We start from the raw sequence: 12907 nt of genomic DNA on the forward strand, positions 1-12907 counted from the left end.
CGAAAATTAAGTTTCTACAATATATTTAGTAGTAGCTTGTCAGAAGATGTTGTGTGTATGTTATGAAGATATCTATACATCTTCCTTGCATCGCTCCAGGATCATGATATTGTCTCAAACCACATTGTTTGTCCTGGTGTTTTGATGCATGCAAATGTGTTTGGTGGTAATGGAACCCGGTGATTATTGTCATCTGCTTCCTCTTACTGTGCCTTCCATATTCCTCCATGGCAGGTCTTACGGAGCTTTCTGATAATCAGGTGTCTTTGGACCTAGAGAGGAGCAAGTCACCCACCTCAGGTAACCATACCCACTCATGACCGCACACATCGCTGATAGCCTCACCACCTCTGCTAATCACGTGTACTTCTATACTTCTATTTTTGATAGCCACACCCATGATTGGTCACACCTACTTAATATAGCCACACCCTCTCACGATCAGAAATAGCCATATCACCTTTGATCACACCTATTCCTAGTTCTGGTAACCATACCCATTGTTTGGCCACATCTACCCCAATACAACCACACCCATCTCTAATAGCCACTCCCCACAGGAAACAATGATGGGGGAGTGTTTGAGAAACCTGTTTGATAACAGTCATTATTTTTGAAATTCCACTACTATCTGTGCAAATATCACACATTACAGCTTTAATGACAAAAACGTTAAAATATTAACACATTAAAATAATACAAATCCTTCAAACCTTCATCCTGCAGTTTTTCTCTGTTTCTTTTCTGTCCTCTTTTTTTAAGTTTCCCCACAGCACAGGTCTTCAGTCCCTGGAGGCTCTTTTCTCCACTCTCTTACCTCCAATGTCTTTGCTTCTTCTTTGTCTTAAAGCCATCATAACCTGTGTAGAATTTTTATGAGGATATGATAATGTTTACAGATTTTTACTCAGTGTTTGCATCGCCTCAGTGGGATGAACATGATGACAACAACAGTGCTTGTCCTTGAGGATCTAAATAGAGCTCTTAATTTAGAAGAAGTATTTCAGTAAAGCTTTGATTTCTCAGGGGAAGAAATTTTACATTGTCTTTTTTAAGCTATTGTTGTTTGAAATATCAGAGGCACATTTAGTGCAGTGTCTCAAGAATACAAAATTTGCTGTCTGTTTTTCTCTCTCTCACTTCACTCTCATGTCTCAGTGCAGTTGAAGCTTCTGCTTGTTTTCCTAGTACCCAGCTCAGCAGGCAGCCTGAGAGATGGAAGTCGCTTGGGAAGGCGAGCTGAGGGCTGTAGCCTGACATCAGTAGTTTGAGAGATAGAGAGGAGGAAAACTTCCAAAATGTGGCTGTGTATCAAGCGTATTCACCTAAAAATGAAAATGAGCAAATCTGTATAATTTTTTTCTTCTGTGAAAGACAGAAAAGAAGACATTTTGAAGAACGCCCATTTTCATACAACAATGTCAGAACTGTCAATTTTGGGTGAACTGTTCTTCTCAAGCCTGTAGTGAAGCATAGGAGTCACATGAGTGTGATTTTCTCTAGAATGTTCTGTGGTAAAGAACTGGCTGTCAGAACATCCTTTGTGTGTTTTCTTCTGTGGGATTTGTTAAGCTGGCTTCAGGCAGCTGAGTAATTCAGATGTGTTTTTGTGGAAGCAGCTATTATGACAGGAGTCAGGAAATGGCCTTCAACGATTGGCTTGGGAATTTAGCCAAAAATTAGACTGAGATTCTGGGTATCAGCCACTGAAGCATAAAAAGAGGGTCTGAGGGACTAGTGGAGAAAATATAAATAATGATGAGGAAGGAGAGTATGATGAAGAAAGCATTATTTGTGTGTGTGTGTGTGTGTCTATATGAGTATTTCATTGCACTCATGTTTGGTGTTTGGTAAATGTGTCTGTGTGTTTCTTCAAATATGGGCACTGTTGGCCCTGTAGACTTTTAGAAAATAAACAATAGTTGGTAGTATAACAATGTCCAACAGTTGACATATTATATATATGCATCACTGTAAAACTACATAATTTACATACACATTTTGTCCCCCCCCCACTACATCTCAAATGATGTACAGTATTGTATTTAATAGCATTCTGCCTTGATGGTAGGACATTTTAAATGTTTTTGGAGTAAAATGGCATAATCACAGCTGATTGGAAATTACACACAATAATGTAAATATTAAATATTTTATGTATCATATACTAATTTAGAATAATAAATATTTTGCTCATAAGTGATATTTTTCATGATTTTTATTTCCTTCACACATTGTGTGACACTGTTGTGTCAGTTCAATAAACAAGCACACTAACTTTTCAAATAAATGAATGAATGTTTTTTGGGGAAAAGAAAACGCTCTTAATTTTACACAAATTCACACAATATATTGAATGAATTATTATTTAACTTTGTGTAGATCATAGTTTGTAAAATATAATAATTCATATTTTATGGTATAGACCAATAAATTAATGATTTATTTATTTAAATCACTGGACATGCTTCGTTGTTGAAGAAGCATGATTTTAAACCTGATATTTGAAAGTGAAAGTCTGGGAAAACAGGCAGGGTTCAGGAATCCAAGTCCTCTGTTAACTTTTTGTCTTACCACAGGTGAAAGGATGTCATTTGCATATCACTCTGTTTGTTGTGCTACATTCACAGGAAAAATTTTGAACCTTGAGATGATGATGATTGGCTGCGTCAAATAAATGTTTGATGAGACTGTTGTTATTTGACCTTTTTTATTTGTTATTATTTTTATCTCAGCTTTTAGATGTGTGCTTTTGAAAGTAGCATTACGCCAGAATAGATGAATAATGAATGGACTCAAGGTTGTGTGGTTTCTGGTGCTGTTTTCTTGCGTTTGCTCAGGGGCACAAACTACTTCCTGTGCTAACATCACCTCAATTGACACTTCAATTACACTGCTTTAGCTGCTAATGTATTTACTTTATCTGAAAAAGGTTTATATGCATCACTGTAAAACTACATAATTTACATACACATTTTGTCCCCCCCCCCACTACATCTCAAATGATGTACAGTATTGTATTTAATAGCATTCTGCCTTGATGGTAGGACATTTTAAATGTTTTTGGAGTAAAATGGCATAATCACAGCTGATTGGAAATTACACACAATAATGTAAATATTAAATATTTTATGTATCATATACTAATTTAGAATAATAAATATTTTGCTCATAAGTGATATTTTTCATGATTTTTATTTCCTTCACACATTGTGTGACACTGTTGTGTCAGTTCAATAAACAAGCACACTAACTTTTCAAATAAATGAATGAATGTTTTTTGGGGAAAAGAAAACGCTCTTAATTTTACACAAATTCACACAATATATTGAATGAATTATTATTTAACTTTGTGTAGATCATAGTTTGTAAAATATAATAATTCATATTTTATGGTATAGACCAATAAATTAATGATTTATTTATTTAAATCACTGGACATGCTTCGTTGTTGAAGAAGCATGATTTTAAACCTGATATTTGAAAGTGAAAGTCTGGGAAAACAGGCAGGGTTCAGGAATCCAAGTCCTCTGTTAACTTTTTGTCTTACCACAGGTGAAAGGATGTCATTTGCATATCACTCTGTTTGTTGTGCTACATTCACAGGAAAAATTTTGAACCTTGAGATGATGATGATTGGCTGCGTCAAATAAATGTTTGATGAGACTGTTGTTATTTGACCTTTTTTATTTGTTATTATTTTTATCTCAGCTTTTAGATGTGTGCTTTTGAAAGTAGCATTACGCCAGAATAGATGAATAATGAATGGACTCAAGGTTGTGTGGTTTCTGGTGCTGTTTTCTTGCGTTTGCTCAGGGGCACAAACTACTTCCTGTGCTAACATCACCTCAATTGACACTTCAATTACACTGCTTTAGCTGCTAATGTATTTACTTTATCTGAAAAAGGTTGATTTTTACATCATACAATTTTTTTTTCTCTAAACTACTGTATATCTCCTCTTTCGCTCATCTTATTTCTTGGCACTTATTCATATTATCTCTGACCTCGGTCTCCCCTGCTCTCCATCAAGTCCAGTAATTGGGCTGCACTCTCTCTGTCTAGTCGACTAGTTGTTGTTGTTGTTTGTTGTTTATGCGGGTGTTGTTTTTGTCACCAGGGTTGAGGTGGGTTGCTGAGACCCTGTTGATTGTGGCACATTGCCAGGTGGTTAATAAGCTGAAATGTCAGCCATCGACTGTGACCAGTAAAGATATTTTTAGGAAAAGATTATTCTGGAATGAAAGGGAAAAATGGGAGCAAAAGAAAAGGCATGTGAAAGCACAGAAAGCGGTAACTGAAGTAATGAAACCAACATATAATTGTTGTAATTCGCTTTTCATTAAAAATGAATAATAACCCCGTTTTTAGAGACCAGCTGTGGCATCAGCTTTTACTTTTATTTTTTAGCATGGAAAGTCAAAGCACAAGTCAATGCAATGTAAGCTGATGCTGCAGCACAGAAGGGTGAAACAATGTGGACAGTCCTGAGTTTATATCGATATCAAATGGCAAGAAACAGTATTTAAATGAGAGCAAAATGAAGCTTTTGGACAGATAGGGCAGAGATGGTTCCAGAAATAACTGAGGAAGGCTATTATTGTTAAAGCAGATTAACCAGGAGTCCTGCGATACACATGTCAGTCTCTCACAACACTGTTCTCTCATCTTTACCCTCGGCGGTTTGGCCTCAATTCACACAGCAATCATGATTTATACCATCAGGTCGACACCTGCAGTGATTTTTGAGTCAAATTCATCTCGTGCGATGAGGTTAAATGCAGGGAGAATCTCCACCGTTACTACTTGTGTGTGCTGAAATGTCCTCAGTAATTGAAAAGAAGAACAAAAAAAACCTTTTCAGTTGCTGCTCAAAAAAATTCTACCAGATATTTTCCAAGCTCAAGACTGACTTTTCTAAGAAATGCACATGAAACAAAAGTCAATCCAATGGCATGCCTAAGATTCCTCAAATGCTCTTTGTCACTTAACACAGATTCAAAATCATGTTCACAACTAAAAGTTACTCTAATCAAAACTTGCATGTGTTCAAATCTATAAAGAGGCATGTAAGCTGGACATCAGCTGGACTAGACTAAAATAAGTATATAAAATGATAAATGTTTTGGTTTTAAAATATTTTAACGCTGCCTTTTTTTTTTTTTATAATATATAGATTGTTTATTGTATTTTATATTTATTTTATATTAGAATTATATGTACATAAATTACAAATGAAGGAAGAGTAGCACAATTTTACAACTGACAAACCGTTTCAGACTTTTTCCCCTATTAAGTAAATAGGATCTGTGCTTTCTGCCTGACCAAGATGAGTATATAATGAATTTATTTCAAAGATTTGTTCATGTCCAAAACACGACTATGCCAACTGATGTGAAGCTCCGGAATTGCAGAGGTGTTTAATTTGTGGTGGAATCCATTCATATAGAAATATAGATAAAGGATCCACAAGCTTTTCTTGCAACTGTAATTTTTGTTTGATTGTTGTTTTTTGGGAACTGCAGAAATTCTGTTGGTGAAGAACTCTAATCCAACTTTTGACAAAATACTGTCTGAAATATCAAATGCTTTTTGGCATATTGTAAGAAGAAAGAGGGATTGTTGAAAAAAATTACAATTCCCATAAAAATATTCACATAAAAAGACCAGATTTTGCCTTGTGAGGATCCATAAAGTGTTTGAGTTAGACAATAGCAGATTATTTTAATATTTCTTTTTTTGTGATTTTCTCCACTTTTACCATTCTGATATGAATCCCGATTACCTATAACAAGCTGTTTGGCTGTATGTGATTGAGCCTGGTATGTGACAATGACTGTGTGATCTCTGATTTCCAGCACCCTACACACCTTCCCTCCATAATGACCCTCGAGGCACAGGGGAACCTGTGTCCAACCTCCGGTCCTGCCACTACAGTCCTGTCTTTTACCTTTTGGACAATGGTAAGAATGTGTCTGGACCCTTAAAAACACCCACACACACCCAGCCCGTGGCTCATGTGCTTCTCCGTGTAAATCTGCGTGTGTGTGGGTGTTTGTTTGGGGCTTGCATGCTGCAGTAGAAGTAGCCTCACGCTCATAGTGCCACGCTCCATGCTGCTGAGGTGTAGGTGTAGGTGTGTGTGAGTGCGTATATGAGTATGTGTAAGTGTGCTTCACGTGTGGCTATTGTAGGCATGTGTGTGATTGAGGCATGGTAGTAGGTAGTATATATTGTGTGTGTTGATGAGAGGATATTGTGAGTGTAGCCCAGATAGAACGCTGATCGTTGAGGTCCAGTGTGGTCAAATGACCCAATTTTTTAACATTTAAATTAAGTCTGTATTAACTTTTACCGTATGTAGTTTACATTGGCTGACTTAACAGGATTATTTTTGATCTTACTGAATTTCAAAATTAAATTCAAATTCAAAATTCTGTAGTTCGATTTAAAAGTGCATGAGTGTGAGTTTGCTCTTTAGAATGAGCAGTACATCAGTCCTCTCTTTTCACCCAGTTGTATTTATTTTTTTAAGTAATTTTTTCAGTCCAAACATAAGCATTAGTGCTTTTGACAGGGCTGGTTTGGGTTTGTGCCGCAGGGTAAACAGGGCTAAAGGCATTAAAACATTAAGGAAATGTTCTATTCAGTACTCCCATAGTGTATACTTGCAAAAAAAAAATATATATATATATATATATATATACACACTACACAAACACGACGATGAAGATAGGTTAGATAGATAAATTATCTTTAATAAATCCACAGAAGGTAAATCGTAGAGAGAAGGGTGAGGTGGCAAGGAGGATAAGGAGATGGCGAAGGGATGGTGAAGGGATGGCAAAGAGCATGCACACCAGAGAGATGCAGGAGGAGGTTCGGGAGGAGGACGACAAACAAAATCCAGAGAGGTGCAGGGGGAGGAGATGACCAGGGAGGAGCCTTGAGCAGGAGAGTGTAGGTGGTGACCCAAGCCACAGCCAGGACTGCGCTCCATGGCGGCGTCACTGGAGGGAGGAACCAAGGCGTGATGGGAACACACACTGCCATGGGGACGAGTGGAGGCAACGACGACGATGGAGGTGGAGCCCATGGCGCAGACAGAGCACAGAGGAGGTGGAGTGATGCCAAGGATCCAGGCGAAGCGACGATCACCTGAGATGTAGGTGGGGATCAAGGGGCCAGAGGGCGAGCTGGAGTGACCAAGGAAGGAGGCGGAGCCTGAGGGAGGGTGGAGCGGGCCGTAGCTGAAGGGGTAGAGGGCCGGAGATCAGCGGACGGCCCGCAAGTCCACAGCGGAGGTGTGGCGAAGTCTAACCCAGGTGGAGCCGACTGACCGAGGGAGCTCAGCGAGGCCGAATGGCCGATGGACCATGCCAGAATCGTGGGAAGGAGGAGCGCAGGAGTCTGGACGGCGGGACGAGGTTGAGCTGAGCCATCCGAGGCTGGAGGCGGAGCCACGGGCTCCTCAGCTCCAGGAGATGACGACTTCCGGCAGGCCCGAGATGGAGCCCCACCACTGAAGGTGACATAGAGGGACTGGCGGGGGACTGACTGATGGGGGACGAAGATGACTGGACTGCAGAAGTGGCTGAGGACTGAGGAGAATGAAGAAATGCACAAAATCCAAACAAAAATAAAAAGTCTCTTAAAGCAGCTTGGAGAGGAGGTGGGAGAGGGAGGCTGGACAGGACCAGCGAATGACAGATGAACAGAAATATCCAGGCTTAGGGGAAGCAAAGTCTCTAACTCTCCAAACTGAAAAACAATGTCCAAGTCCAATAAACACTCACTCTCAGTGGCGGGAGGGTGGGCAGGGCTCGCATCCATACCCACGAGAATTCCCTCTAGCACGTGCGGTGTTGTCGGCTCACACACCTGGTCAGACGCGATAATCGGCTCAGGCTCCAGGGCCATGACAGGCTCAGTCGCTTCTTCTCGCAATGGCTCATTCATCCCGGTGGGCTCTGGCTCTCCGTCTGTGGTGGGTTCAGGCAGACGCTTCGTGCAGCGGAGTGGTGACTGGCTGGGCACTGGGTCTGGAGTTGGGCTGGTGACGTCCTCAACGGTGAAGGCTGATCCACAGGAAACCAGCACTCACTCCACATAGTCGGCAAAGCTCCCTCGTGGACCCTCTCTGGACAACTGCGCTTGTGTGGCTGTGTTCAGTCCGGCATGCAGGAACGTGCACAGGCAGTCGTCCGGGAAGGTGGTCTGATTGGCGAGACCGAGGAATTCTTCAACATGCTCCTCAAGGGAGTGGGTTGCCTACTCAAGGCAGAGCAGGTGGATAGCGGCAAAGTGATCCATAGACAAAAAAACAAACAAACACTGACAAACCGAAAAATAAACTGGGTAAATCACGCCACTTAATTAACTTTATATGTCGGGTCTTCTGTCACACTACTGAGTTGATAAACACACACGAACACGACGATGAAGATAGGCAGTCTTTAATAAATTCACAGAAGGTAAATCCAAACATTGAGTTACTGGAAAAACTGTTAAATTGTTCAAACAGAAAACATTAACAAGAACTTTGTCTCAAAATATATTTGGTGATTGTATTGATTCCTATCTGTTACATAAATCCGTAAAAAAAAATGTAATACTAATAGTAATTACTAATAGTAGTAAATAGTAGTAGTAGTAGTAGTAATAGTAATATTAGTTTAACTTTGCACAGAATCGTGTTGCTGCACAAATCAGCCAAATTTGCACATGCATAGTGAAATACGGATGTTAAAGAAAATAAAATTAAATGCACCTTTAGCCCTGTTGTACCCTACCATTTCAATTTCGCTTGTCAATGACTATGATTAACAATATCAGTTATAAGATGTAGCTTTTTTGCAAGATCTCACTGGCCTCATATTGTACAGAATGACAAACAAAATCTGTAAAAGAAAAAAACTGCACAGTATGCACTATGCTTTAGTTAGACCTATGCTAATAATGTTTTTGTTCACTTTTGAAAATGAGCATGTGTATGGCCTTAAGTTTTGGCTCACTTAAAAAAAAACAACTAGGCCACTACAAAGGTCACCAAATTGGTGATGCTAAGTAGTGACGTATTCTTTTGCCAAACAGAAGTAAATGAATGTATTTTTGATGAAAGGCTTACAAGAGAGATAAATGCTAAAGATTTGACGTTTTATTTCAGCAAAAACAACACTGTGGCTGAAAAATTCTAATGCATGCTTCTGAGAATGAAATTCCTCTGAATTCATTGTAGAGTCTGGCGTCGGGATCTTTACTCCTGAAGTATATCCGCCTCTACGAATTAGCAGAAGATGACGTGAGCTGAAAGCAAAGGAGTCGGTAATTCATGCAAATTGCAGTGCAGGATAGCAGAAGAAATTTTTTGAGATGATTCCAAAAACAATCCCGAATTACCCTTCATCCGAGTCAGGCTCACAGAGGAGTCAATGGGATGGAAGCTCGGAACGTTCTAACGAGCAGCTAAACGACTCCTGAAATCTTGCCCATGGAAAAAAAAATAATACAGGGTGGCCTTTTGAGGTCTGACGTTGAAATCAGTGGATGCCAGCTGTTATGTTTGCCATTGTAGCTGTGCCACTGGATAACAGTAACAAAAGATGTCCAACATGGGTTTATTCAGACAGAGATGGGTCTATAAACACAACACACACACACAGAATATAATTTGCAAAATGGCTTTAACGTGTTGCTCTTATATCAACATATACATAGCCCACACTTCCTGTGGATCTTTCTTTCATGTTTACTCACCTGGACATGTGTCCAGACTGATCTTATCGGTGTAATGGGAAGCATTCCACATCTAAGGCACAGGTTATTGATCCCAGAATTTTAATTACTGCCATTTCCAGGAGCAATTTCCGCTTTGTCTTACGCTTAAATCTCGTCCATCTCCACAAACCTGGAAGAAAAGACAGAAAGAGAATATATACAGTATGTATATATATATATATATATTAATCGTAGACCTTAAGTAGAGCTCATTATATTTAACTATATTTATATATTTAATTTATATCTTGAGGTTTTAAAAAAATACAGTGATTTAAAGGGGTCCTATTATGCTTTTTCACTTTTTCAACTTTAGTTAGTCTGTAATGTTGCTGTTTGAGCATAAAAAAGATCTGCTTTTTTGAAGTCCACTTCAAAAGGAGATATTTTATTTAACAGAAATCACTTTTCAAAGTAAAAGAGCATAATAGGACCCCTTTAAAGAACCGTGAAATCAAAATTGGAATATGTCTGTTCATGTCTGTTAGCAACTCCTAAAAGTTGAAAATGTCAAGCATATATATTTGTATGCAAAAAATATATATATTTGCGAATTCTATTCTGTGGAATGTTTTCAAAGCCTTTTTACTGGAAGAGATTTTTTTTGAAGTGATGATAAAAGTAAACATAAATCCAAAGCAATCAATTTACAGTTAAATTTAAATTCAAGATTTCTTGCTTTGTGAAGAATGACCCACTCCATATTCCTGTTTCATTGGGAAATGGCAATACCAATGGGTCAATGTTTGGTTGGTTAGTATGATCCAGTTAGCAAGGGCTAGTTGATGCCACTAGTGCACCATTTGGTCATGGTCAAATCATCTTCCATTCAAAATGAAAATTTTTGCAAGTAATATAAAGGACTCTTAAATGTGTAAAACGGTGGCCTTGCCCCAGCCAAGATGAATGGGAGTGCTAATGGATAGCTTTCTCCAGATAGACCTCCTCGATAAACATAGGAAAGCAAGTTGCATTCATCAGACCATTTCGTGGTGACACCATTAGCACCATGTTGAAAATGACTTTCTAAAATCACACCCTACTTTAAAAACATTTAATCGAAATGATGCTTAGGAGGAGAGTATTCTGCTCTGTGTGTTTTAGTGTCCTGGAGTACATCATATAAATAGAAACTTTGAGAGACGTTCTTTGGGATAACATGCCTGGTTATTAAATTTTTTTGCTACACAATGGAAACTAATGTTGAATTAGTATTTTGGATCCACTCGTACATATATTTTTTTTAATTTTCTGTTAAATCCCATTTCAGCAGTAATCCTACAATATATTAGACATTCAGTTCAGTATACACTCTAACCTTTGCGGTGCAAAATGCTTGCAAAATGTTGAGCTTACTTTGTTTATCTTTTTACACTTTAATTTGAACCTCTGTGTTTATGTTTACTAATTGTGTATGCATGCACACGTGATTGTTTTCTGTGTGGTTTTTGTGGTTTCTGTTCAATACAATACAATAGATCCAACCTGTTACGTTCTATTGTTAAACATTTTACAGTTATTTTGATTAATTCATGCGTGTTTTTTTCCTTATCAACATGGAAGGAAATGGAAATTAAAAAAATGGATTATGAGTTATACGTTTGTACTTAGATGTGTTCTGCATGCGTGTGTTTGCTTGTCTAAAAACAGACAAATCTGTTCAGCTGGTGGCAGTATGCGATCAGGCATGACTGTCGAATGAAACAATCACATGCATGTGTTACACTAAATGATTTTCTTTCTTTCTTTATTCAATTTTAATTTGAGCTGATCTCTTTAGTTTGCCTTTTGTTTTGTTTTCTTAAATGGATTAATTGCCCTTTCTGTCCTATTTTTGTTTCAGTCAAGGGACCAGGCAGAAAGTTAAGTCTACCCACAGATCTTAAGACTGATCTTGGTACGGTAGGCCGAAAGCGAGCAGATCTTTTTCTTTATTATTGCCTTCGATGCATCAACTCTCTATGTTTCCATCCTGTTGAGAATGACACGGTGAAGCCCCTTGTCTTTGCATTTTAAAGTTCATATTTATTGCATTTTTATTCTTTCACTTTCTTCTCATCTGAATCCATGGCGTGGCACAAAAGTTTCCTCCTCACATCTCTGCGTGTGGCCTTTTAAAATTATTATTATGCTTCTCAATGTACATTTTGCAAGTGTTTACAAAGGTGGTTTGTTCAACATACTCATTCTTAAGTTGAGAAAAGGTATCGCTCTGAAATCTTGCTCTTTCGCGACTGGTTCATCCTTTACGTCTTAAAGGCCTTGCTCCATCGTAATTGGGTCATTCTATACCTCAAAACATGCTCTAACCCTATTGGACCATTCTCTAACTCTATGAAAGCCTGCTCATTTGTGATTGGACCATCTTCTACCTCTGAACAACATGCACTAATGTAATGAGACCATTCTCTGCAAGTGAGCTTGCCTCATCGTGACTTGGTTCATTCTTCAGCCTTTTACGGAAATACTCCGAATTGTCTCACTCTGTCTCTTTTGTTGAGTATCTTTCCTTGTTCTCTTTTCCTTTTTTCTTCCCTCTTGTCTGGCTTTTTGTTTCATGCTAGGCTGTAACTAACACACTTCTCGCTGAGGGCTGAACAATTTCCTCTCCAATTTCTTGTGCCAAACTTGACCTAATGAGTAATAATGAAAGTGTTCCTTCAACAGGTGAAGCTGTGCAGCATTACAAAGGAAAATAGACCATCTGGGCCATGAGTGATTACACTTGTTTCTAATCCTCGAAGGTTTTGATTTGTGCTTGAAAAATATTACAAAGCACTGTAGAGCCTTGGGTCATTTAGTAATATGAAAATATTTTGAAGGTTTAGGCCATAAAAACAGAAAAATTACATTAAAAAATCAGTCATTATTAAAAAGCCGATTTATGAGTGACATTGTGACATATACGGTAAAATACTGGCAGCTGTGGTTGCCAGAACTTCATCGTGAAAAATATGGTAGCAACATTTTACGTTTTACAGACTTAACTTAAATTCACAATAAAATACCGTATTTCATTAACTGATGTAATATTAATAAACCAACATATTGAAGTACTAATATCTGTTTTGAACCATTGTAATGCACTGATAACCACCAAAAACTGGTGGTGATGAGAAAGTCACATGAT

General features: G+C 38.4%; 1 protein-coding gene across 1 annotated transcript in view; it reads left to right on the forward strand.

Annotated features, from left to right (window-relative positions):
- The window catches only part of LOC107738516 (syntaxin-binding protein 5-like), a 141106-nt gene that overhangs the window by 112733 nt on the left and 15466 nt on the right, over positions 1 to 12907 (forward strand). Inside the window, exons 21-22 of the mRNA XM_016550273.1 lie at positions 5859 to 5963; positions 11621 to 11674. Coding sequence (XP_016405759.1) covers positions 5859 to 5963; positions 11621 to 11674 — 159 coding nt within the window. The remainder of the gene's footprint in view (positions 1 to 5858; positions 5964 to 11620; positions 11675 to 12907) is intronic.

Source organism: Sinocyclocheilus rhinocerous, unplaced genomic scaffold (assembly GCF_001515625.1).
Source record: "Sinocyclocheilus rhinocerous isolate Xijiao unplaced genomic scaffold, SAMN03320098_v1.1 scaffold1215, whole genome shotgun sequence".
In the NCBI taxonomy this organism is placed as follows: Eukaryota; Metazoa; Chordata; class Actinopteri; order Cypriniformes; family Cyprinidae; genus Sinocyclocheilus; species Sinocyclocheilus rhinocerous.